Source organism: Taurulus bubalis, assembly GCF_910589615.1.
Source record: "Taurulus bubalis genome assembly, chromosome: 20".
In the NCBI taxonomy this organism is placed as follows: Eukaryota; Metazoa; Chordata; class Actinopteri; order Perciformes; family Cottidae; genus Taurulus; species Taurulus bubalis.
Genome location: NC_136608.1, coordinates 1,437,847 through 1,465,000, shown reverse-complemented (window position 1 = coordinate 1,465,000; position 27,154 = coordinate 1,437,847). Strand labels below are relative to the sequence as shown.

Below are 27,154 nucleotides of genomic sequence, written 5' to 3'. Positions count from 1 at the left end.
GTATTGTCAAACAGCTGCTTCTCAGCGGCTATAACAAGTAACAACAGCTAGATGTGTTCAGCTCATTAAACAAAGCATATTCCATACATCACGGCTCACTGACTGCAGCAAACAAGTCAAGGAGTGCTTTGATTCACTTCACATTGCAGACAAATACAATGCCGCTAGTATTGAACCAGTTCCAGGATGTTGACATGCAGACTCATTAGAGGGAAGTGTTCAATGCTTTTGGTGACTCTGTTCTTTCCTCTAAAGCCACCAGATCTCAATCTACTTTACAGTGAATTATTATTTCACTTTTCTGTGAAACTGTTTTCTCAAAATCCCTTTTTACACTAGAAACTAATGGCCAGATAACGCTGCTATTTAATGTAGATACGTATGCTGCAGTTGTAACCTTTACTCCTAAGTTTACGTTTAACTCTGTCTTGTTGGATTTTTGAATATCAAATGTATTCATTCCATCGATTATCAGGATGCGAAAGGATAAATGTCAAAATGATCAAAATACACAACCTCTTGAACTGGAGCAGCCACTTCATTTGCATAACCAAACTCATAACTGACTATCTTAAAACACACTTATTATTTTTGTGGTATTTTCTTTCATGGTATATACAGTCTGTTTGTATTATTATTAGTTTGTATAATAACATTATTAGGCCACAGAAAGCAGCCAGTTATAACAAAGATTGGAAGACAACCGGATTATGTTACAAACATTGGATTATACAAAAGAGGCTTCTAAGAAAAAGGTGGTTGTGTGTGTGGTGTTACCGCACACACACTCTGCTGTACAGGCCTGTACTACAGAGTGTGTGTGCAGTAACACCACACACACACTCTGAAGTACAGGCCTGTACAGCAGAACACAGTATAAGTACAGACTGACACCGCCTCGTGTCACGCCTCCAGTATGGATAAAAATGGCTCCCCTCTCTTATACCCGCATTCGGTACAAATATATCAACCTTATCCACCTCAGTCAGCCTCTGTCTGCTAGTGACGCTTAATAAACCTAAGTTATTATTAGTGTGATTAAACTGCTCAACCGATTGCAGGATGGTGGAGACTGACCCGTGTGGAGGAGGCGGAGGTGGCGGTCGTCACCGTGGTGGCCGGGCTGCCGGGGAAGGTGCTGTAGTCGGAGCCCCCCGTGTAGTTTGAGGCCTCGCTCATGGTGCTCATGGGACGCTCCTTTTTGTCACTGCTGCTGCTCTGCTCTGACGAAGCCTGAGGAGCCGGCCTGCCACAGGGTGAGAGACATAGAGAGACAAAGACAGAGGGTGTCAGTCAGACATGTCACCTCCATATTAATGTGCAGCACCATGAAGGTGAGACCACGACTAAACCACAGTACATTCAAATTGTTCAATTATAAGTCAAAGTTACATGACTCGTACTTTTTTCAAACAAATATTCTGCAAAGTGACAATTATAAGTTGATGTGCAACCATCTAACTTTATTTTAACAAAACAGCTGGAAAAACACATACTGAGATAACTGAGAATGGGCATCAGTCCAGTTAGATGTCAATCCATCTCCTTTAACATAGGTGTGCATTAGTTTATTCTGTTAGAATAGCTGTGTGTGTGTGTGTGTGTGTGTGTGTGTGTGTGTGTGTGTGTGTGTGCTGGTATCGTAACCAATTGAGCTGGTAGATGACAGAGGAGGCAGGATCCAGCCAATCAGCCAACCCCCCACCTCATCAAGCAGACTCTACCTCGGCTCTCTTAATGCCACTATCTTAGTCAGGGCCATTAAAGAGAGGGAGGAAGACAACGAGATGAAGGGTAGAGTGAGCAGAGAGGGAGAGCCACAGAAACCGAGATAAGGAAAGTGAGAATGTGAGGGTTGGCTGCATGAATCCCAGCTATTATTCTCTGGCTGTCACCTCTGATTCATCCTCTACATCCAGCTAATTTAAATGGCCTGCCCGCTTGGCCTGACAAATTAAACTAGCTCAAAGTTTTTTGCCTCGAAGGACAATTGCTACCGTGAGAAAAAGAAAGTTCAAGGTCCCAGAGTCTGATTAAAACTAGCGCACAGTGATTGCTCCATTTCCACGACCAAGGTCAGCAGAGTATCAATGAAACTCATCGTCCACGTTGTTGCTCTTGTTGACGGCACACAACAAACACGCTCTTATATTACTGCCCAGGTGGGTCTCAGGTGGGTCAGGGTTGGGGTCTGGGGCTGCTGCCTCTGATCACGCTGCACAGAGCGCAGGTAGAACTAGCAGACAGCGTGGCTACAACAACCTATGAGAAGGATCAACGGGAGAGGATGAACTTTATTAATCTCCAGAGGGGAAACTGGTATGTCACCATGAGCAAAGACATACCGTAAAAGTTGGGTTACAAGCCGCTACTACCTTCGGTCAGTGTCCCCGTTAGCTCCCCGCTGTAGCCAGCTAGCGCTGCTGCCAGCTGGCTACAGCGGGGACACCCACCGGACGTAGGAGCGGCTTGTAACCCGACTTTTACGGTACACAATATATGGACGCCATACACACAATAAACATCTACACAAGGCATATCACCAGGCAGGGACAATGAAGGGAAACACACAGTTCCACTGCAAGTGTGACACGAAGGCCAGCAAAAGCCTGAGGGGCATCGACCTGAACCCACCTTTTTATTTTGATTTCTTTGTTTGTTTCATCAGCATTAAATGGTGTACTGCTATGTTCTGCTGGTGCTATTCTGTGCTTAGGTTTACAGTTAACGCTCAAGTAATCAATATATTTTTCTCAGTAACAATGGATAAAATGACGAATGTGGACTGTGAAAACGGCGATACATCTACAGAGATTTACCACCAGCTCTGCACTTCCTTCAGTATTTTTGCCTCTTTTATCTAATCGTTTTCATTTTGTGTTCTCCAGCCCACAACTTCACCTCCTCTGCCTGGTTTCCAGCAGCAGCAGACAGCTGTTTTCAGGGGGAAAGCTCTGATAAAGCCGCTATACCAGAAGCTGCAGCAGCAAGCATTGCATTCCCACGCTTATGGACACCGCCATAATCAAAAAGTTGCAAAAAGTAAGTATACACAGTGGGTGTAGTGGTCATTTGATTTGACTGTCCACACTATCTTGCAGACTTTGCTTCATTAGCATAGGCACAGGTTGAGTAAAACAGAATTCACGTTGAGATGAGTCCTGTTTCATCTTCTCAATGATCTAGTTTGGGAGAAAGGTTTTCTGAAAACCCCAACACCTCGGAGTGTGATAACAGCTGTGATGGTCCCACTCTGCTGATCAGATAGTAAGATAGCATCAGTAACTAAGTATTCTTCCCGCCTGCAGCACCTTCTACTCTGCATGCCTCATGAACTCTTTGTAAAACCATTTTATTCTTTATCCTGCACAGCTCCGATCTTAATTAAAACTAGTTTATGATAATTGCAGAGTGTAATTGGCATGCCAACCATTTAAATGGCTTGAAACACATTAGCAGATTTTCCATGTTCCACAGTGACAGCTCTGATAATCGCCCTTGCTGTACTATTCATCAACATTTATGCCCCGGAAGCCAAACATGAAAACCCCAACTCTGCAAATTAAATGTTGACTAAACTCACATAGTAAATAACATTGATTTCTTTTAAGTACAGAACATTTATTTGAGTTTCTTTTAAAATCTGAAATGATAAGCAGATACATGTATTCTAAAGGTTTAAAAAAATCAATGCATGTTTTACAGCAATCAAAGTTCTTAGCATATCAGAGCTCTTAATGCATAACGATAGAGCACTGGATAAGCCAGTAAACTTGTCACATTAAACACTTAGCTCTTAATATGGGGTCAATTACTAATATTAGTTAAGGGAACTGTAGTAGTAATTGAAGTTATGGTTCATTATGCCTTTTAGAGGAGTTTAGAGAGCTCTGTTCTAAATAAAATCCTGATTCTCTTTTGATTTGGGACTTGACATCTATGAATAGAGCACCCTGAGGGTAAACATGAAACCTGCATTATGTACTTCTGTATTACATTCTTAGGTGTTTCTGGCATCTTCCCCGATGTGTTTGAATCTTTAAGACACACAAAGTGTCGCTGCAAAAGCCCTCGTCAGTCTATTCAAAGCCAGAAGAGGCAGAAGACATTCATTATGAAACATCTTTTAGCAGTGTGTGTAGTCTCTGGAAATAGACCTGTGCTTGTAGAGTGCTTTTCTAGTCTTCTGACCACTCAAAGCGCTTTAACACTACATGTCATCATTCACCCATTCACGCACTGATGGAGGAGTGGCTAAAGTGCCACCTGCCCATCAGGAGTAACTCACATTCACAGCAATTTGGGGTTAAGTGTCTTACCCGAGGACACATCGACATGGGCTAGCGCAGCGGTTCCCAAACCTTTTAGGCCACGCACCCCCTTCTACATCCCGACCGGGTTCACGCACCCCCAATCCCCCACACCTTAAAAAAAAAACGCAACAGAGCCTATTTATAGCCGCATAAAATCGGACCAATGCGAGAGCTGTTTGCTCGCGCGTGGCGTTTGTTACAAGATTTAGTCCGCTGTATAAATTTCAGTTACACAAGGCGTCACTTTTAAAGAGCAATAAGGATGGCGAGGACACACGCACAGGCTCAGAGGCAGATTGCATTTCACATTTATTTATTTAAACACATTAAGCCACGTAAAGAACAAAGAGAGGCACATAGGCTCAGAAACAGATATAAATAAAAAAAGGAGGCTCTTTGGGAATCCCTGGTGTAGACCCAACACATGAATGAGACTGCAATTGTTTTTGGCTGTTTTGTAACTCTTCCAATGTGGATCTAAAAAATGTAAGGGGCTTCTGACTTGCACTGGCATGCTTGGTGTTCAGGTGGCGGCGCAAATAAGAGGCTTCAGACAGCTGTTAGCCAGAACCTCACTGCACAACACGCACTGTGGCTTCGGGCAATCTGCATTCCAATCCAAGTGAAGCCCAGACCCAGATAATTGTCATCATGTTTCCTCTTTTTTTTTCCCAGTCTGATGCTCACTCTCGTCTCCTCTTTTTTCACCTTGACTCCGCGATGGGCCTCTGTGCTCCCGGTCCGTCTCCTCTTTCTCCGACTCCCGGTCGGTTTCTTCTCCTGGTCTCTCCCCAACGCACCTCTCTGTTTCTCTCCCTCCGGTTCCTCACTCTCTCTCTGTCCCTCTCCTCTTTTATTACTGATAGCTTCAGATGTCCCACCTGACAGCTTCCCCGATTTCAGCCAGTTTAACATGTTTTCATGGATGTTGCTGAATGAATGAAATGACGTTAGGTGCACAAGCTAGGCTAGCTAGTGTGTATGTAAAAGACAGTCTGGCGGCCGGACCGGAAGTGCATCTATTTATTAAATTGTACGTTTTTAATTGTATTTAAATGTAAATCTTACAAAGGGAATTTTTATAATTAAAAAATCCTACTTTTTTTTTTAAAATTATGTTTAATATTAATTATTACACCATTAGACCACCATTACATTTTTCCTCTCGCGCACCCCCTAGAGGCAGCACCACACTTTGGGAATCCCTTGGCTAGCGGAGCCGGGGATCGAACCCTTCGATCCTCTGATTGAAGGACGACCCCTCACCACTGAGCCACAGTAAGTCAAGGCATTTAGCCATTGTTGAGATGTCTGTTCCGTGGCTCTGCCAGAGACACTAAATTGCTGGCCAATTGACTGTGAGTCACCGTCTGTTTTCCCTCTTTGTGCCTTTCAATGCTTCCCACTGTCTCATGTCTTCTGCCTTCTCATCTTTCAGTTGCACGGTTATCTTTATTAACGTTTCCTCCGTTGGGTTTACTCTCCATTCAGTGATAATGAAACCGGTTTGTGTGAGCGCTGTGTGGATCTAAGCAGGATCAAAGAGCTCTACAAGGCGAATAAAACATCAGCAGGGACTGTATCTGACAAAGAGCTACATCGTCAAAGCAGTATCAAGGATCAGAAACTGTTCAGTACATACATTTGTGTTTTTCTTTCATCAGATATTTCCAAAGTTTGTCAGTGAGCCAAAATGATCTAAAGTCCAGGTCTACACACTGGCTCTGTGGACTTCGATCCGCTAATCAATACCTTTGATCCAATACAGGGGCTAGGGAAATACGGCCTCATTACCACATGACAATACTACACAGACAGCTCTGTTCACTACTGAACACTGAGAGCTGCAGTCCAAAAATACTGATCTAATGTCTGTCACGTCTACATCAAGCTGTTCAAGTAAAGGTTGGTAATCTTTAGCAAGAATTTGCTGAAGTTAGAGATAATCCAAGCTAAAAACCCAGCGGTGTCCAATGAAAGTAGCTAGCAGCTCCAGTCCCCTCTCTCTAGACTCTCATTACGAGCATAAACAATGAACACGGCTATGTTTGTGCTCACAGCAGTTTGTAGACCGGCAGCTAGGGCGTCCTACCATCAGGCTGAAGGGAGCGACTGGACGCGCTGCTGACGGTCTGCAGCAGCCACACAAACTGGCTTGTGTTTAGAGCATATTTTATTGATGGCTGTCATGATGTAATGATCTCAACACATATTGCAAAAACACTTCATACCATAACTGTAATTCTAAGTTACAGTCTAAGTTAAGTCATTTTCAGATCAAATCTATAAGACAAAACTAAAACATACAAGCTCTTCAGCAACTGATTCTCAAATCACGGATGTCCGAAATGCCTTTGAACACATCACAGCTCTCCAGTCAGCTGCAGCAACATGTTCATCTCCAGAGAAATAAAAAGGCGAAGCTTTCTCACAAACATTCTGACTTATTTTCATCTGCTGTCATTTCTCAATTTAAAGCCTTCACTCCTAGACTTCTCAGGAATGGAATGGATTACAGCCATTGATATGTGGGAGGCTTTCAATGGTAAACATCTAGAAGGATTGAGTTTCATAGACAGGAGAACCATAAACAAAAACCTTGAGGTGAAGGGATTTGACTTGATAAGTGAAAGGAGACAAACTGAGAGCCGCAGAGCGCTGAGCATATATATATATATATATATATATATATATATATATATATATATATATATATATATATATATCAATGCTACAGGTAAACATGGAGGAAGTAGCTCACTTAAACAAGCAGATCAGAAAACAGGTATAATTCTTGTGAAATAATAAAAAACTGTGTTTGAAATATAAGCATCTTTCAAATAGACCTGAGGTGACTAAAGGATCTGAAATGCAACATATGAGAAAATGAAGAGCAGACCGATCTCTCAAGCTAAATGACACCAGCACTCAGGGGAAGTCTGGGCTGAATGGTAATTGCTTTTGCTTTAAGAATGACTCATATTACACATATTTCTCAGGAATAGAATTCTCTTTCTGGATTGGATCAATGAGTCACGGCTCACTATGAGGCAGTTTGAAGCTTCAGCTGCTTCTCCCTCCATGCTGTCATTCAGCAGCAGCCTGACACTCAGGTGTCAGGCTGCTTGATCTTCCCTCTGACGTGATGAGCTGTAATCAGTTACAGCTCATCACGTCAGAGGGAAGATCATTCTCCTCTGCAGAAGGAGACAGATGGCCAAAAAGCATTAGTTCCTATTAAGTGACACCCAGGTTATTATTCTGAGGAAACTCTGCATGCTGGAAACACAACCCACACATTAATCATGCAGAATATCATCGCTGCATTAGTGTTGCATAGCGGCTCATCAAGCAGTTCACAGTCTGAAGTAAAGTTAGCAAGAGGTGGAAACAAGGAGCACAACAGGAATCAAGCCTTGACTTGATGATGAATGAGACAAAGCTGGAGGCGGCATCCTGACACAGTGGATCACAGTGGTACTCTTCACTCACTCATCCCTGTAACACAGAATATTCTTCATTCCCATGATGCAACATGAGATCCAGTGGTGGGAGGTTCCCTATAATGCAACATGAGATCCAGTGGTGGGAGATTCCCTATGATGCAACATGAGATCCAGTGGTGGGAGGTTCCCTATGATGCAACATGAGATCCAGTAGTGAGAGGTTCCCTATGATGTAACATGAGATCCAGTAGTGGGAGGTTCCCTATAATGCAACATGAGATCCAGTGGTGGGAGGTTCCCTATGATGTAACATGAGATCCAGTGGTGGGAGGTTCCCTATAATGCAACATGAGATCCAGTGGTGGGAGGTTCCCTATGATGCAACATGAGATCCAGTGGTGGGAGGTTCCCTATGATGTAACATGAGATCCAGTGGTGGGAGGTTCCCTATGATGTAACATGAGATCCAGTGGTGGGAGGTTCCCTATGATGCAACATGAGAGAAATAGTTTGGTGTGATCTATGCATCATTGCATGAATGCTCTGATAACATCTGTAGACATGCATTTCATCTATTTCTGTTGTTTTGGATTTGTATATGATAAATATAATGTTTGTACAAACAGAAAACCAACGGCACAAAGCCTGCTGGTTATGTCAATGACTTAAATACAAACATGTGGAATGTGTGGAATATTTGTGAATGCCTTCTGATAAATTAAATGATGAAATAAGATCTCTTGAAAAGGTGTGTGGTGTTCAGGTTAGACCAGGGGTCAGCAACCTTTCGTATCCAAAGAGCCAATTTGACCTTTTTCCACCAAAAAAAAAATTGTCTGGAGCCGCAAAAATGATTTGATATCACAGCTTGATATCAAAGTTTTATATATAGTCATATTATATATATATATATATATATATATATATATATATATATATATATATATATACAAAGAACTATAGTTTGTTGTATTTATGAAATAATAGAACAAGAATAAAGACTTTTTTTTAACATTGTATTGCTATTTTACCTGTTTATAACTATCAAACAAAAAATAGTCATGTGTCAGCTACATTAAGGTTAATTAAAAACACAACTATACAGCCCTTCAGTACTATCTATAGTTGTGGCTCATGTGGTAGAATGTTTACCCTTTAACTGCAGGTAGCAGGTTCGATAGCTGTCCTCTTCACTGAGCTTTACATTTTAAACGCATATCTTTTGCTACGTTTCCACTGAGCGTCCTCCTCACTAGAGCACCGCAAACGGAGGACTGATCCGTGTTTACTAACGGACGCCTCAGTGTCTCATGAGCTGACACAGAACCAGCAGCAGGAGTGGAGTTTGGAGACGTGATCCACTTCCTGAAAGTAGATCTACTTTACTCAGTTTGCTGCAGCAGTTGAGGAATCGCTCTTCTGCACTCATCTGCGCGCGAGGGCGGGGCTCTGAGTCACGAGTAGCAGCTGCACAGGTGGAGGCTTGACAGCGACGTGACGCACATTTATTTTTATTTTCAGTGACCCAATATCACCTAAAACTCCAAGATAAGAGGACTTCCCTTTAAAAGTTTTTCCACTGGGCAAAAAAAAAGAAGCTTTTTTTTTGTCAAAACCTTAGTGAGCCACAACAGACGGGCTAAAGAGCCGCATGCGGCTCCGGAGCCGCAGGTTGCCGACCCCTGGGTTAGACTGAGGAACCTCTTCCACAGAGGAGACCGGAGCCTGCAGGGAAGCTTAGGGCTCATTTATTTTCATATTCATTTCAAAGTTTGAGAAGAAGGGAATCAGGAGGCTTGAGGGCACGAAGACGCTTTTATATATTACATCAACTACAGCTGCTCTGTGCCGAGCCTGTAAATACAGTGCTGAGGATTTAACATGGCTGCAGGATAGCGCTTATAGCTAGGGCTATTTCAGGCTTATAGTTAGGACTGGCTCAGGTTTGCCCTGGTCCAGCCCCTAGATATGCTGCTATAGGCCAAGACTGCTGGGGGACATCTTAGAATACACTGAGCTCCTCCTCTCTTCTTCTCTTCCTCTTTTCGCTCCTCCTCTCCTCTTCGCCTCTTCTTTCTCTCCTTCTGGATAAATTATTGTCTCTTAAATGCACATTACTAACTCTACTTTCTTTTCTTTTTCCCTGTTCCCTGTTTCCCTGGTTGCCTGTAACCGGTCCTGCCTGCTGCCATGGCCCTGCTGATGCCCCTCCTCTCTACCTCCTTCTACTTAATGGGTCGTGGCTATCTGGATCATGGACCATGCCTACTACTCATTAAATTAATCATTTCTGTCACATTCATTGAATGTGCTGTAACTCCGCTACGTTATTCATTCTGGCCACATGACATCTATTGCTTCTGTCCATCCGGGGAGAGGGATCCTCCTCTGTTGCTCTTCCTCAGGTTTCTTCCCCTTTTTCCCTGTGAAAGGATTTTTACTATCTATATTGGGGGAGTTTTCCCTGATTCGATGTGAGGTCCCGGGACAGGGATGTAATGTGTACAGATTGTAAAGCCCTCCGAGGCAAACTTGTATTTGTGATGTTGGGCTATACAAAATAAACTGAATTGAATTGAATTGTTTAGCCTGCGTTCTGGTTGATATGTTTAACATTAGCACCATTATGTTAAACTTATATATGGTTTCTTGTGCGTATGTGTGATGAAGAGCATTCCACCAGTTTGCAGAATTCACAAAAATTTGCAGATTTGCTAAAGAGCTTGACCTGAAATGACACATCACCTGTAGAAGCAGATCAGTGTGTCTGACACGTTGAGTTTAATAACAGCACTGAGCGGAGGCGGAGCCACGTACAATTACACAAACAGACAAACATCAGTAATTTAATGAGGTTCTCCCAACTCCAGATATGGTGTTTGATGAGGATATTGCAGTGATGGTGACTTTCAGATTTTTTATCAAGTGTCTTTAGAGCTTGTTTATGGAGAATATGGATTTCCATATTGTGCTGCTGGCTTATGCCCAGCTGGTTAAGCAGGAGGTGAGATGGGGGATACAACGTGTTGCAGCCTGCATGGTAGATTGTTTCTTATATATCTCAATGAGGTTACATTTTAAAACCTTTGTCACACGTTTTACCTGCTTTTTAAAAGAGAGATTAGAATGAATAACAATGGCCAGTATGGAGCAGCCTCCTCTGGTCTGCAGGGCCAACAATGTACATCACGCCTGAGAGTTACTCAGTAGAGATGTTCCTCTTCACCCGTCAGCCTCCAGACAGGCGGGAGAAACCAGGTGAAACTCTCATTAGTGGAGTCACCAGATCGCTCTCACCTCCTCTCTGCTCAACAAGTGTAGAGATACACACCATGCACACACCATGCACACACACCATGCACACACACCATGCACACACACACACACACACACACACACACACACACACACACACACACACCTTAGCACTCCTTAACAAGAGCAGTGTGACAGAGGAGATAATTGGGAGGGTAATGAATGGGGTGAGTGTGAAAGCGATGGAGAGAGAGAGAGATTGAGAAAGAAAGAAAGAAAGAAAGAAAGAAAGAAAGAAAGAGAGAGAGAGAGAGAGAGAGAGAGAGAGAGAGAGAGAGAGAGAGCGAGCTGCCATAGAGTGTACAGCTCCACCGAACTTGTTCCTCATTAAAACAGTGTGTGTAAATGTGTGTGTGTCTCAGCTGCAGGATTGAAATACCATCCTGACTCTTCTGGAGGTGCTGTGTGGAATCGCTCCACTTTGTTTGTGTTTCTCAGAGGTTCCGGTCCTAAATGTCTTCTTAGCCCCATCAGAATGACTTCTGTGGTTTCTAGTCTGTCTCTTGGGAGCAGAAACGTCGTTCCTTTGTAGGAATCGTGTGTCGTCTACAGAAGGAATCCCATTCCAGAGTTGTTCCTGATCCGATGTGAGGTCCCGGGACAGAGGATGTCTATGTGCAGATTGTAAAGACACAAATTTCCACAATGCCACTAAGAAAGACTCTGGCCACTGGACTCACTATTGGAAGAGCTCAGAGTGATGTATCTCAGTGCAGAACCACAACCAGCTGCACCTTACCTGGTGGGATCAGTCAGCTACCAGAACTACCAGTCCACACACTGCTGAGTGCATCCCTGTCTCCTGAACCCAACAAGCCTCCAGAGGGAGTCCAGTCCTCTTTTAAAGGGTCTCATCTTGCCATTTTCAGGCGGACCAGTGTAGTCCCCAGAAGGAGACGTGGTCCCCATGGCTCCTATTGGCACAGAGTCTCATCTGCCCAGAAACCCAGCTGGCCGTCCAGCCTAAACCGCAGCTTGCCACTGACCTGGGGGCGGACCCTTATCCTGGTCAACCAACGGAGGTCTCCTGTTCCACCTTGTCCAGCCCAGGCCTATGTCTGAGGTCTCTGGTTCCACCTCTGCACTCAGGCCTTTTGCCTGTGGTCTTTACGCAAACCAGATCTTGGTTCTCCATGAATTCAGGTCCTGTACCCACTGCCTCACACTCACCCACCATGAGAGAACATGAGCATTTTTAAACATGAGCAAAATGTGCAATAGCAGTTCAGGTCAAGTTATCAAAGCTTTGACAATCAGGAGCTGATTAACACCTGATGGCCAGACTGTAACGTTCAGGTGCCATATGTTTGGTTTGGTCACCACTGTTAGCGATGTCAGATATCTATGGGTCCAATGTTAATGATGGTAACATCAGTAAATAGACACAGAGTTGGGTTTACTCCTTTAAATGGACCTGTACTTGAACCACCGATCCTCTGATTCAAGGACGACCCCGCTCACCACTGAGCCACAGTCGCCCAACATGGGGCCTTTAAGGGTCCATGGTATGGAATTGGGTCTGGGAAAGCCTCACTCCACATGACTTCAGGCCATGTGGATTCTCTCAGGCAGTCCTGATCCCTCACTGAGACCAGAACCTTCAGTCCTGAACCCTGATCCCTCACTCAGACCAGAACCCTGCCAGACCAACAGAGACTGTGATGCCAATCAAAGTATTTGCATCTTAATAGTTTGCTGCACGGACAATAAAACCACAGTCCTGTGCTTTCTGTTCAGCCACCGTCTCCTGGCCCTTAAGGGAGGACGAGTCCAGAAGCACTATAGGAAACGGGTTTTCCCCTGATTACTGTGTGAGGAACAACCAACAGAAGATGTGTGTGTTGTTCAGACTAAGCTGCCAGTCAGTGTGGACGTCTTCTATCAGCTGCACACTGATGCTCTGTGTATTCCTCACAGCTGCATGTCACTGAACACTGCCTCTGATTACTACTTTAAAAAGGTCATGGAACCGTCAGAGCAGAGAGGATGCAGTCCTCCACACCACCACTAAAGCCATCAGAGGCTGTACTGTAAACCCTGAGCTTAGTCATCTAGTTATGTGGAATCCTTTTAAAAAGTTTTCATTTCACACATAAATACTGAGACTGCCTTATATCTGGTGATTATAGAAGGATGTCATACATGTCTAACAGAGCTGCAAGGACGCAACATTGACATCTTTTCTTAGATCAATGTCAGTTGTAAGTAACAGTAAGGGTGATTAAGGCAGAGAGAGTAAACAACATTAGGAATGTGTAATAACGGCTAACATCAGTACCATGTTTATTCACCAGCACAAAGTCATGTCTTAGTCATCACTCACACATTCTGATTTCAGTCACTAATTGTTTCCAGTCACTTTTCCTTTTTTTTGTTTTTGTGTTTCCATTTCCTAGTTCACTGGTTTCACCCTGGAGTCTGTTTTATATTTTACATTCTGGTGTGTTTGTCTCACTGGAGGTTCTGCTGCTTTGGCCTCCAGCGGTTCCTGTTCACGTTTACACAATCATCACCTGGACACTGTGAGGGGCCTTCTGAACCTCATTAGCAACAGGCAATTCTAATATTTCTAAGCAGAATGATGGATGTTTCTCCATTGGCATTGGAGAACCTAACTGTAAAGGATGTGTGTGTTTTTTGTCTTGTGTTCTGGTTTTACTGAGTTATGTCGACTCGCTCTGCGACATTTGCAGCAAATGATGTCAAACAGGTGACATCATGTTGCTGCTTTGGCCCATCTGCTGTGACGTAACACGGACCGGTCTGGACTGGAGACCTGCTCTGGTCTGAGCAGCATCATTACCGGTCATATCGGACATTCACACACTGACAGCTGCTCAGAGTGAATGCATCACATCCCATGAATGAACCCATCTAGAAGGGTTTTCAGTGACCTTTCCAATCAGCACAGGAACCAGAAGCATACAATGCTGTGTGTGTGTGTGTGTGTGTGTGTGTGTGTGTGTGTGTGTGTGTGTGTGTGTGTGTGTGTGTGTGTGTGTGTGTGTGTGTGTGTGTCAGAGTGCAGACTTACTGTTCATTTACGACAAAGATGCAGTTGTCTTGGGAGGGGACGCCTGACACCGGGTGCTTACAGGTCACCTTTCTCTCATTGTGGCTGCAGGGGGAGGGAGAGAGGGAGAGATAGAGAGGGAGAGATAGAGAAGGAGAGAGGGAGAGATAGAGAGGGAGAGATAGAGAAGGAGAGAGGGAGAGATAGAGAGGGAGACAGGGAGAAGAGGAGAAAGAGGGAGAAGGAGTTCAATCTCTTCACCAACAGTTCAAACACGAGTAACGACAGAGCGCTGAAGGCTGGGAGACGTAATAACAAGAAAAGAAATACAATAGTGGAGACAATACTATATCTGTATCATTAACAATACTACATCTGCATCATTACCAGTATTACATATATATACTATCATCTGCATCATTAACAGTATTACATATATTTATTATCATCATTAACAGTACTACATCTGCATCATTAACAAACAATAATAAAAGTGAAAGCATCGCTCTACATCCCTCCCTCACCTGGAGACGTGGCTGATACTAAACTTCAGCATCATTCTGTTAGAAAGAGATTTCAGATGACAAGAGCCAGTTCCTCCAAAATAAAAGAAAGAACTAAATGAAGTTCATAAACGCTGAGCAGTCGGTCCACAGCAGACTGGAGAGAGGAAGAGCAGAACAACAGAGGACTGCTTCCCTCTCTCTCTCTCTCTCTCTCTCTCTCTCTCTCTGTCTCTCTCTCTCTCTGTCCATTATTCCTCTTATTGCTGCTTCACGTCTCCCTTGTTTTCTAACACTCTCTTGATTCTCCCTTCGTCTCCTCCCTCTCTCCCTCTGTTTCTCTCTGACTTCACCTCTGTCTCAGAACAGGAGAGTTTTGTTCTAGACTCTCAAACACGATGACATGGTAATGACGTTAAGAGGAAGGTTTGTAACACACATTAAAGAGCATCAACTAATGCTAATCTTCATCACCTCAATGCAATCATCCAGATAACATGTACTGCCATTAATGAGAGAAAACTAGTACTCTCAAGATCACACACACACACACACACACACACACACACACACACACACACACACACACACACACACTCTCACACACACTCACACACAGGCACTCAATAATTTTTTATTATAACTGAAATACAGTATTCAGAACCCCTCCCAGCCACACAGAGAGTTGATTTGATAGATAGCATCCATCCCAAAACCAAAGCTTTACATGGGATTTTACTCCATGGAAAGACACCATAGTTAGCCTGAACCGACACTTTAAATAATCAGTATGGAATGGTATAGATCAACTGCTTCCTCCAAACAAAAAGGTGAATGATTCTCTACCATCCCCTGACACTTGAGTGAGGGTCCTCAGGTAAACTCAGTGGGCTCTGGGTCAGCAGACGGAGGCTAAGCGTGTGCACGTCTGGATGCCCACATCAGGGGACGCCAGATGTGCAGGAGCCAGAGGGAGGGGCTTCTCTGGAGGAGAGCCGGCCAGAAGACCAGAGAAACCAAAAGGCTGAATTCTGCCCTGTAAATTCTGCTGTATTATTATAAACAATACTGATCTGAGATTTGGAGAAAGAAGCCATATTTGAAAATGTTGCTTCGTCTTATGTGTATGTTTGAGCATTTCTGTCAGTCCTCAGGTTCCCGTAGCCGACAGTTAGTTTGTCTCTGTCTCCGTCTCTTAGAGACTCTGACTGGGACGTCTCTGTGACTCTGTTGGACGCTGCAGGAAGCTTATGTGAGGTTGTGAAGTTAAAATGTGTGGACAATCCGCCACATGTTTTCTTGAAATATTCAGCCTTCATTGTCATTAAATTACTACTTTAGTCTTCTCGTAATATTACAACTTTTCCCTCAAAATACAACAACTATATTTAGTAGAGCTGGTTTTGCACCAGACTATGGACATTTTAACATGGAGGTTTATGGAGATTTACTCGCTTTGTTGTTACTATTCTAACTCATTACATCCTGAAAAAAATGAGAAAAGACCCCAAAGCACTTACAATACATGCAGCTGTATCAGGGGTCAGAGTTGCTCGTGGCCTCACACATCACAGAGAAACACTAAGAGGAGGTCATTTCCAAATGGGTCCAACTGAAATAACATGTTATCTTCACTTGTTGTAGCACAAACAATGTCAACATTTTGAATGTACTGTATATTGGTAATATTTAAAAAAAGAGTCTGATCATAACTGCTCCTTTGTCTCGTATTCTCTGTCTGGGTTTGATTGACAGCAGCTGGAAGGTTGCCAGATTGTTCGGTTGTCAAGAGACACACTATACATATGCTACAGTATGAAAGTTAGACTACAAGGAACCTGTCTGGGACCATGTCCATTTTGAAGATGATCCAAGAAGGCAAATCCAGCACTTAAATGGTTTGTTGCAGCAAGCTAGAGGCTATGTATGTATATATATATATATATATATATATATATATATATATATATATATATATATATATATATATATATATATATATATAAATATATATATAAGTAATGTATATATATAAGTAATGGATAGTCAAGCATTCTTTCATCCATGGGTCATCCTGTCCCAACCATTCTCAGCAAGAGGCCAAAGCCCTTCTTGCTGGTTGGTTGGTAGAAATTAGGCTGTTTTAGGGGCAAAGGGCAGCAGGTCTGTGGTCATACATGGGAAGGAGAATTAAGACACAGTGAGGCAAGAGAAAAAAGGAGAGGCAGGAGGTGAGACCAAGGCAGATACATCAGCAAATAGATGGAATGAACAAAGCAGCCTCTTGGTGGGGTTCAGCAAAGTGGATAGTGAGCAGAATATGAAGTGAGTAAAGCCATAGTCCTCTAATAGCTGAACCTATAACGGGTTTCCCACCCTAACATCCACGCTTGTTCAGGTGGAGCATGCAGCCGAGCGGCGCTCCTCGTCTCGCCTATGCGCACAGAACCAGTTGAGAACCGTCTCATTGTGTTCATTCGTTCTGCTTTGAGAGATGATGACTTTCTTTCTCATCATGATTTCAGAGTGCTTGCAGCATTAGCCTCAGGTAGTCATTAGCCTCAGGTAGACAGCATTAGCCTCAGGTAGTAAGCATTAGCCTCAGGTAGACAGCATTAGCCTCAGGTAGACAGCATTAGCCTCAGGTAGACAGCATTAGCCTCAGGTAGACAGCATTAGCCTCAGGTAGTCATTAGCCTCAGGTAGTCATTAGCCTCAGGTAGACAGCATTAGCCTCAGGTAGTCATTAGCCTCAGGTAGACAGCATTAGCCTCAGGTAGACAGCATTAGCCTCAGGTAGTCATTAGCCTCAGGTAGTCATTAGCCTCAGGTAGACAGCATTAGCCTCAGGTAGTCATTAGCCTCAGGTAGACAGCATTAGCCTCAGGTAGTCAGCATTAGCCTCAGGTAGACAGCATTAGCCTCAGGTAGACAGCATTAGCCTCAGGTAGTTATTAGCCTCAGGTAGACAGCATTAGCCTCAGGTAGTCATTAGCCTCAGGTAGACAGCATTAGCCTCAGGTAGACAGCATTAGCCTCAGGTAGTCATTAGCCTCAGGTAGTCATTAGCCTCAGGTAGACAGCATTAGCCTCAGGTAGTCATTAGCCTCAGGTAGACAGCATTAGCCTCAGGTAGACAGCATTAGCCTCAGGTAGTCATTAGCTTGAGGTAGTCAGCTGGAAGGCAGACGGGTTACTGCAAGGAAAATCATCAGAGAGTAAAAAACAATGGAATTAATGTCAGATTGTAGGTTTCAAAAATAGAATACTAATGCTAACAGGGCACACTTTAGGGTTTCCAAGCATCCCTGTGACTGTGACCATCACTCATGAGACTGCTGCTGATGGAGCTTTAGCTACAGCCACAGCATCAGCCTCACCAGCGTCCTCTCATCACAGATAACAGCATCCTCCGGTCCACAAGGAGCACACGGACGCATTCTGTTGCTCCAGATGCTGCAGTGAAGTCTTCACCAAGCTAGCTCCTCTTCCCCTAACATGTTGCAGTAGCCTGGACAAACACAATCATTCACCATGGTGACAAATAGTGAAAAGACAAAAGACGGCTTCACTAAACTACAACCACCGACTAGCGCACATTACATCAAAGCACAGCCAGTGACAACGCTCCCTTCTTAACAACAGCATCTGGTGTTGTGAGATTACATTGTTCAGAACAACTGTACCTCCTATATTTATGCCATTATGTCTTGTAAAAGGAAAACATCCTTTTCAGTTAACATTAAGTATAATGAAATACAAAATTCAACCTACAAAATGCTATTTAGGTATTAGCGTTAGCATTCAGCCTTTGAGTGATCGTCTCTCCTCCCCAAAGAAAAGAGGAGGAAGAAAGAGAGGAGGAGGAAGAGAGAGAGGAGGAGGAAGAGAGAGGGAGCTAAAGGTCAGAGGGGATGGAGAGAAGGCAGACAGAGAGAGACCTCATTGAGAAGGTAAAGGAGAAAATGAGAGGGAAAAGGTCAGTGAGGGGGCAGCGAGAACAAAGAAAGAAGAAGAAATGAGGAGAAAACCAAGAAGGAGGGCTGGAAGGAGGAAGAAAGGAGGAAGAAAGGAAAGGGTGGTGGCCGTTCTGAAAGGTTAGAGGCCGGCCAGAGGGAGAGACAGTGAATGGCAGCCGCTCTACAGGGAGAGAGCTGTGGTCAGGCTGTGGAGGCAGGACTACAGGGCTCTCACACACTCACACACACACACACACACACACACACACACACACACACACACACACACACACACACACACACACACACACACACACACACAGGGCCATCTGACAACAAGGTCTCTTTTTCACACGGCATTTAAACCAAAGCACGTTCACACTGACGACTGATGACATTAAACACTCGCTGACATTTACCATGGACCAGATTATTATTGTATTGTTCAGATGGTGCCTGTGTGTGAGTGCGTGTGAGTGTGTGTGTGTGTGTGTGTGCCAGCATGTTCTAATGTGTTTTCTTTCATGGTGAACCTGCTGCTTGGTTTACACAGAGATGTTGGGTTCGATGACTCTGGGCTCAAAGGCTAGAAACAACAAGTTCTTTTCTGTTCATATTTCTTTATTGTATGAACTGCATCTTTGTCTGTTGGCACCATATCATAGCTTTGACATTTGCACTTCCATTGGTTGCATTAAAATGGGTTATCTGGGCATTTTGGCATATTCTATTGTTCACTTCACTCTAATTCTCATCTGATAGGAGGTTGGCTTAGAAGTCACAGATACAGTCTGTAAGGAGCATTCTTACCAGAGGGAGAAACGGAGACAGATTAACCATATTCCCAACATAATATGTTTATATCGACTAATTGGCTTTGCTTAATGTGTCAAGAACAAAACCAATAGGGACTTTAGCAGATCTGCCGCCCTCTGCTTCACCGAAGCCTGGCTCGGTGCGCACATCCCGGACAGCGCACTACATCTGCCGGGCGTCCAACTCCACCGAGCGGACCGCGTAGCGGCTCTGTCGGGGAAAACGAGGGGAGGCGGAATCTGCTTTTATATTAACGAAGGTTGGTGCACAGATGTCACGGTGTTAAAGGAATCCCGCACCTAGAAACTCTTTTAATAGACTGCAAACCATTTTATTCACCGCGGGAGTTTTCCTCATTCATCCTGGTCGGTGTGTACATCCCACCTCAGGCCTGTGTGAGTGAGGCACTCCAACACCTGGCAGAGCAGATCACCACCATGGAGCACAAACACCCTGACTCCCTGCTCATTGTTCTTGGGGACTTTAACATTAATAATATAACATTTTAGGATATCAAGAGAGCTACAGTCAGTTTTGTCTGCTCAATCCATATTAAATTTGTTTACTGATGGACACAGAGCAGTTTGTGTGGGTGGCACAGCGTTACCAGGGACCAATCACAAGGGCCAGTCCCTCGCTAGATTTCCAACCGTCTTTAGGTTGGTGTGAGCAGAGTAAGAGTGTGAGCCCTCCAATGCTCACCATGCTGCTGCTCTTCTCTACACTCTTTGCTCTCCTATGGTTTCCCAACCTGCAGCTACCTGTACAACTTTGGTTTTTGAATTGGTGCACTAGGACTTAGATTGTGCAAATAGCAGATTAATACAGAACAAACTAGATCAATACATCCCATTTCTCATGCTCTCAAATGTTCTGCATTTGCTCCCATTGTATTCCATGTGCCACACAGAGCACAGCCCTCATATTGCTATCACTTTCCTGTAATAATAATAATAATGCATTTCATTTTTATCGCACTCTTCCTTCAAAAGAATCTCAGAGTGCCAAGTGACTCTGTATTAGCTCCCATGTTGCTATTGGTAACTGCGGCAGATGGTTGATGGGATTGAGATTTTGATGAAGGTCCCTGTAGTCGAGCGCCATGAGCCAGGGAGGATTCCACCAAAGAGACAACCCAAAGAACGACTGGAGAGATGGAGATCTGGGAGGAATAGAGGCCTTCTCGCTCCGTCTGTCCTGTAATCCTCTCCTCCATAGTCAGCTGCAGTTAGCCTTGACACCACAGCCTCTCAGTGCATAAAGAGGCCAGTGATGTCATCCTCCTCCTGGCCTTTAGCCAGACCAAATCCACTCATTTTGCTTTTTCACACTTAAGTGATTGGCTGAGGAATAACTTCTAATGAGGGCATTGCTAGACTGAGCCTCAAGCCCTGCATTAGCTCTCCATCACTGGGAATGTAATGGTTGTACATGAGCACTCACTCACACATGTACAATGCACTTAACCCTGCAGGGCACATAATCACATATATATATATATATATATATATATATATATATATATATATATATATATATATATATATACGTATTAAAGAAGAAACGTGCAGTTTCACATACATGTATGGACACTACTTTCTACTTTTTTGAGACAAACTAAAAAAGGAATGGCAACCTCTACTAGCCTCTAATGTCTGTGTTCTGAGGCTGCAACTACTAATCCTCCAGTGAATGTATTGATCATTGTTTGGGGATTAATTGGTTAATCATGGTGTCTGTGAAATGAATTACTGACATGTTCAGAAAACACATACATATAAAGACTTCCAGGACTTCAATTCAGTATTCAGTTGCATAACAAGAGGATGCGTTGTAAATATGGAAGGCGATCTGCTTTTACCTTCACCTGAACAGAAAAGACAGCATTGATGTGCCTCCATGATTTCTTTAATTATTATCAGGATACTGAGACTTGGGAACACAGTGCCTTCGCTACAATGACGTCTAACGCAGAAAGAAACGGTAAAGTCCACAGCTTGTTGACAGACCAGCAGTTCATCTAAATCACTTTGATGTCAACTTGAGATGTTGCTGCTAATCTCTCACTGGAGGAAACCTACCAGCAGCTATTCTGACGGTACAACGGACGGGTTGGGTTTTACATCCACGGTAGGTTCTTTTCAGTAACGTCGCCATGTTCCCAGATCTCAGAAATGACCTTGGTGACCTAGTGCCATTACTGAGAGAGAGGAACAAAGATAAGGTCTGCTAGTTATCTTGCTCGTGGTCTCATTGGTTGTAGCCGCTACACTGAAGTAGACGTGATATACCGATGTGTAAAAGCACCTTTGATTCCTCCTGGAAGTAAGGACAAGAGACGCGAGGCCCTGGTGAGAAGTGAGCATCTATTCATGATGTACTGCACACAAAGGGCCCTGTTGTGTGGACTGTGATGCACAAACAAACAGACACAAACAGGTCACACAAAAAGACGGGATTGGAACCAACTGCACCGCTAAATTAAGCCGCAGTGGATATTGAGCTTTCCACTCAATTTGCATTGAAGTCTGGTTTCAAAGAGAGATCACACATAAGCAGTTTGCTGTTGGTCACGCTCCATTCAGAATGTCCGCTTCATGGCAAGACCTCCGAGTCAGTTCCCACCATCTTGTTCACCAGAAACTGGACTGTCTTCATAGAGACAACACAAACATCACACTATGAGGTCACCGAGTCGGAGAGGCTTTCTCCTGCTGCGTTTAATTGGCAAAGCTTTGTCCGGCTTCCACAGAATCCATCAGCTCTGACGTCCCCGTCCTTCACTCCCCGTCCTCAGTCATTAGGACGATGACGAGGCCGTCATTTGTTGATGGATCAGCTGAGCTGAGGCTATCTGATGGGACTGTCAACATCCTGCTGCTGCTCAACAGCCAGCTGGAGACGGCAGCAAAGTCCTGGCTCTGAATAGGAACCAGGTAGATAGTGTGTATCTGCTTCATAGGAAACACACAACTAATGAATACATAATAGATGGATATTAGGATATTTTGACCGACTGATATAACATAACTGAGATAAAAGAAATACATTTTGATCTCCTTCCGATAGACTTGGTGATGTTCTACCTGCTAACAGATATTTTATGATATAATAATTCAAAATGTCTAATAGACATAACCCAAGTTATAATAAAACAGTATCCACCTTTTAGATCGAAAATATATTGTGACTATCATCCATGATACATAAATAATAGATGTTCTTCAACTAACAAAATAAAATAGAATTGTCTACAACCAGTGGAAAGAAAAAAGAAATACGATGTTGCATATTTTGCCTCCATAAATAAATGCTTTCAGAAATAAAACGAGTGAAACCTCAAATTCAACATTAGCTACAACTGATGTGATGAAACGAGGCAATGCTCCAAGATAAACACGCATCTGCATCTGCTTCAGTTTCTCACTGACTGCTTCTTTATCAACACAGCATCCAGTGAGCGCTGATGACAGGAGAGGAAATGGCACCTCTGAATCACCAGCTGAACACAAGCAGAGCCACGGAGAAGCAGCTCACTTCATTTTGCTCATATTTTGAAAGGAAGCCTTGGCAACACAATGTGTGAATCTTACATCACAACCTACACTGCCAATAAATAACCTCTCAGCATATGCCTTACTGTACGGCAAAGCTCACAGTCTCTGCGTTCCAGGAAAATATGCACACTCCACACACATCGTAACCAAACAGCAGTAAAGTCCAGCGCTTGTTGACTCACCAGAGGAATTGCAGCAGGAGGTAAGCAAGCAGAGCAGCAGCACGGCTGCCTCTTCCTGGGCTTTGCTCCGGGTGAAGGCAGCTCTGCTTGTGCGAGCGCTAAACAGCCCTCCCTCTCTTTCTCTCTGCTGCTCTGCCCGCGCCACTATTGTGCTGCTGTTATCAGACAGATGTGTCAACGGGGAGTGGATTCCTGCAAGAATACCCCATAAGGCAGCAGGACCAAGCATGTCCTGTGAGATGTCAGAAAGAGGAGCACTGCTTCACTGCCACCATGGACAACTCACAGGGTTGGTCAATGCACCTACATGTATCTAATTCATCTGCTGTTGCATTGCTTCATCACAAAACCTGCGAGCTAACATTAGCAACGGAGCCAATGACAAACAGAGCACATAGCACAACACAGGAGCACTTCTTGAGCTGAATGCATACTTTGAGTACATAAGGTGTTCATATTGTTTAACGATGCACAACTGTTGCAGGACATTTGGTCCAGACATTTTGTAAAAGCACAAGTGTGTGCAAGAATCTGAATATGAGTAGCAGTTTTTGCCTGATGATGGCACTAGAGAGCTAAGCTAACCCAAACAGGACCTTAAGCTATTCCACTACCCAGCATGCTTCAGGCGTATGTCCAGTAGCAGGAAAATAAGATGGATGAAATAGACTTCAGGCAAACCCAACAACATTGGTGACTGCTGAGCCCACATCTCTACTTGGACCTGGCTCCAGGAGCAAGCTGAAGACACAGTGCAGGACTCTGGTGGGATGAGAGGCAGACTCTGTGCTAGGGAGATGGTTTTAGAACATATGATCTCAAATGTATACTTTTTTAAACGATTAATTGGCTCCAAAGAAGAATCAAAATGAGGTATAGCCCTAGACGTGTTCTTGAAATGAAAGACCTGCCCCATCATGTAAATGTAATGTGATTCATTCAGAGTTAGTAAGTGTTGTTTTTAGGTCTGCAACAACGAAAAAATCTATAATCGATATATATATATATATATATATATATATATATATATATATATATATATATATATATATATATATATATATATTTTATATATATATATATATATAATCGATTAGCAAAAGTGTTGGCAACGAATTTCATTATCGATTTGTTGTGTCGCGCAATTATTACGGCAGTCATAAAGTCGCGGAGAAAAAAAAAAGAGAGGAGCAGAGCAACTGGCCGCCAGCGTGTCTGAGATTGGAGCTGAGGATAGCAAAAATAGAACGTCTTGGATGTGACGTGTCGAGTCTCGGCCAATCAGCGTTAAGATGTCTACAGCGGCTTCATTTCCCTCAAACTTGTTTTTAATGAAGCTAGTCAGCTTGCTATCACGTTAGCTAACGTGTTTGGGTTGTGTATTGTCGTTAAAGTTCCGTTATGTTCCGTTACAGTTCAGTCTTGCTTGTAAAAAACCGTAACGTGGTGAAACATGCCGTCACCCCCCGGTCTGGTTCAGTTCACTCTGTCACTCGTTAACGTTTAATCGGCACACCGGAGGATCTGGCTGCAGGTTGTTTTTTTACTCAAAGAAGACTGAATCAAATCACGTAGTTGGGCTTAGCCAACAACGTGATTTCGTGGTCGTAAGAGGCCCAGAATGAAATAGTTTAAGGAAGAGGACTCTGTATATGCAGAGCTGAGATGAGGTGGAGCTGGGCCTGGAGGTTTCGGTCCAAACAGACGTGAGAGGAGCAGTGCAGCTTCCCTCTGTCCCAGTGTTTCATACATATTGATAAAGCAGGGCATGCTAAAGCAGCCTCTGCTCCAAGGAGATCAATTACAGTAAAAAAAAAAAAGGGCTCACATTTGGCAGATGTAAAGCATACACATGTGTATGTTTTTAGTGTTGGTCCATTTTTATTTTATTTTTTTAATTAACAGCTCAGGGATGTTCAAGGAGCAACCTGTTTGTGCTTTCTGAACATGTGTTGCACTGTGAATTTGTACTGTCACTTCTGTTTTTGAATAAAGGGTTGGAAATGAATGCTTTTTAGATTTTTTGCTTTTTTATCCGATTAATCGATTAATCAAAAAAAGAATCAACCGATTAATCGATTATTAAAATAATCGTTAGTTGCAGCCCTAGTTGTTTCGAGTTCTCAGTGAACTGTATTGCTGAGCAACCTGGATCTCAGCAATGGCATTATAATAATGGCATTGAGGTCAATGTCTAACCCTAACCCAGGGGTGTCAAGCTAATTTTAATTAAGGGGCCACATGCTGCCCATTTTGATCTCAAGTGGGCCGAACAGTAAAATCATAGCATAATAAAGCATACATAACGACAATATTTCTTTATGTTTAAATCATTGGTGAAGGTTGTTGGATGATAAAACCTATTTTAAGGTATTTCTACAATAAACTAGAAGCATAAAGACCAAAGATTCAGACCTCAGTCCACTGTTTACCTGCCTGGGCTCTCTTCTGCAGATTCCCTTGCAGTTAACTAATATTTTTAGTCAGTGTTGCACTCAATTGTGGCTCAATGGTGACAATGCCTGTCTTACAATCAGCGGATCAGTGGTTCTAGTCCCACTCAGGTAGTTTATTTTTTTTTCCTGCAACTGAAACAATTATCCCGCGGGCCGGACTGGACTCCCTGGCGGGCCGAATCCGGCCCGCGGGCCGTATGTTTGACACCCCTGCCCTAACCAGTCACGGTCAATGTCTAAGCTAACCATTAGATGTCAATGACTAACCTTAGCCATTAGAGGTCCATGTCTAACCTTAACCATCAGATGTCAATGACTAACCTTAACCATTAGAGGTCAATGTCTATGCTAACCAATAGATGTCAATGACTAACCTTAGCCATTAGAGGTCCATGTCTAACCTTAACCACCAGAGGTCCATGTCTAACCTTAACCATTAGAGGTCCATGTTTAACCTTAACCACCAGAGGTCCATGTCTAACCTTAACCATTAGAGGTCCATGTTTAACCTTAACCATCAGAGGTCAATGTCTAACCTTAACCATTAGATGTCCATGTCTAACCTTAACCACCAGAGGTCCATGTCTAACCTTAACCATTAGAGGTCCATGTTTAACCTTAACCATTAGAGGTCCATGTTTAACCTTAACCATTAGAGGTCCATGTTTAACCTTAACCACCAGAGGTCCATGTTTAACCTAACCATTAGAGGTCAATCCTTAACTTTAACCATTCATGGTCAGTGTCTGACATTAACCGTCTTGTGAGAGTTTCACAACATGTGGGTTACCTTATAGACTCTAGTAATTGTTTCTGTTGCCCCCACATAACAAGAAACTAACCAAAAAACTAACCAAGTAAACAAAAATGCTATTGCAGGGTAACCATTGGAAAAGGCAGATCAGAAAACAGTATTCTGACCAGTACTCTCAGGATACATGACCTTGTCAAAGTCAAACGGGTTTAACAGATAATACGGACCTGACAGTCCCCCAACTGCAACAAAGGGTCACCAAAGTCTTCACATTTATATCCACGAGTGTTTGGCTGCACACGGATGAGTAGGGACAGCTAGCAGGCGACTAGCTCCGTACCATGATCAAGTTGTAATGACGTAAATGCAAAAGCATGTAGTACCTTAAAGCCAGCAACAGGATTTGTGTTTAAATCCACGCAAGCAGCCTAGAGTGAAGTTTGCCTGTCCTCTATGTGTAACATCATAAAACCTCATTTACATACAAAGAGGATTATGGGAGATTAAAATTGTAGCTCAGGTGTAAAGATTAGTTTTTTTGTGTGCTGTAGAGCTTCTGTTGGTTGTTGAAGTGAGAAACCAGCTGTGAAGCAGTCAGTGTACCTTTCTTCTCTCAAACATCTTCTAAACATTTCAAGCAGAGAGACACTTTTCTGGGCGATGAATATGCTTTGATACCATTTCTCCCGATGTGTGTCCTGCATAAGTGCCTTCAGTTGTTTCTGCAGTGAAAAATCCTTTTCTGCTGTGAAATGAATGTCTACATCTTAGAGCCGTGTGATTCTTCTCGCCTCAGCAAGCGTCCTTTATGCTGCACCATTGGTCTGTCACTTAGCTATT

The 27,154-nt window shown here is 43.4% G+C and overlaps 1 protein-coding gene across 1 annotated transcript in view; it reads right to left on the bottom strand.

Moving 5' to 3' along the window:
• The window catches only part of LOC306752408 (pleckstrin homology domain-containing family A member 5-like), a gene marked incomplete at its 5' end in the record, with an annotated part of 163,583 nt that overhangs the window by 49,072 nt on the left and 87,357 nt on the right, over positions 1-27,154 (bottom strand). Inside the window, 2 exons of the mRNA XM_079236159.1 lie at positions 1,078-1,246; positions 14,109-14,192. Of these exons, the coding sequence (XP_079092285.1) occupies positions 1,078-1,246; positions 14,109-14,192 (253 nt within the window). The remainder of the gene's footprint in view (positions 1-1,077; positions 1,247-14,108; positions 14,193-27,154) is intronic.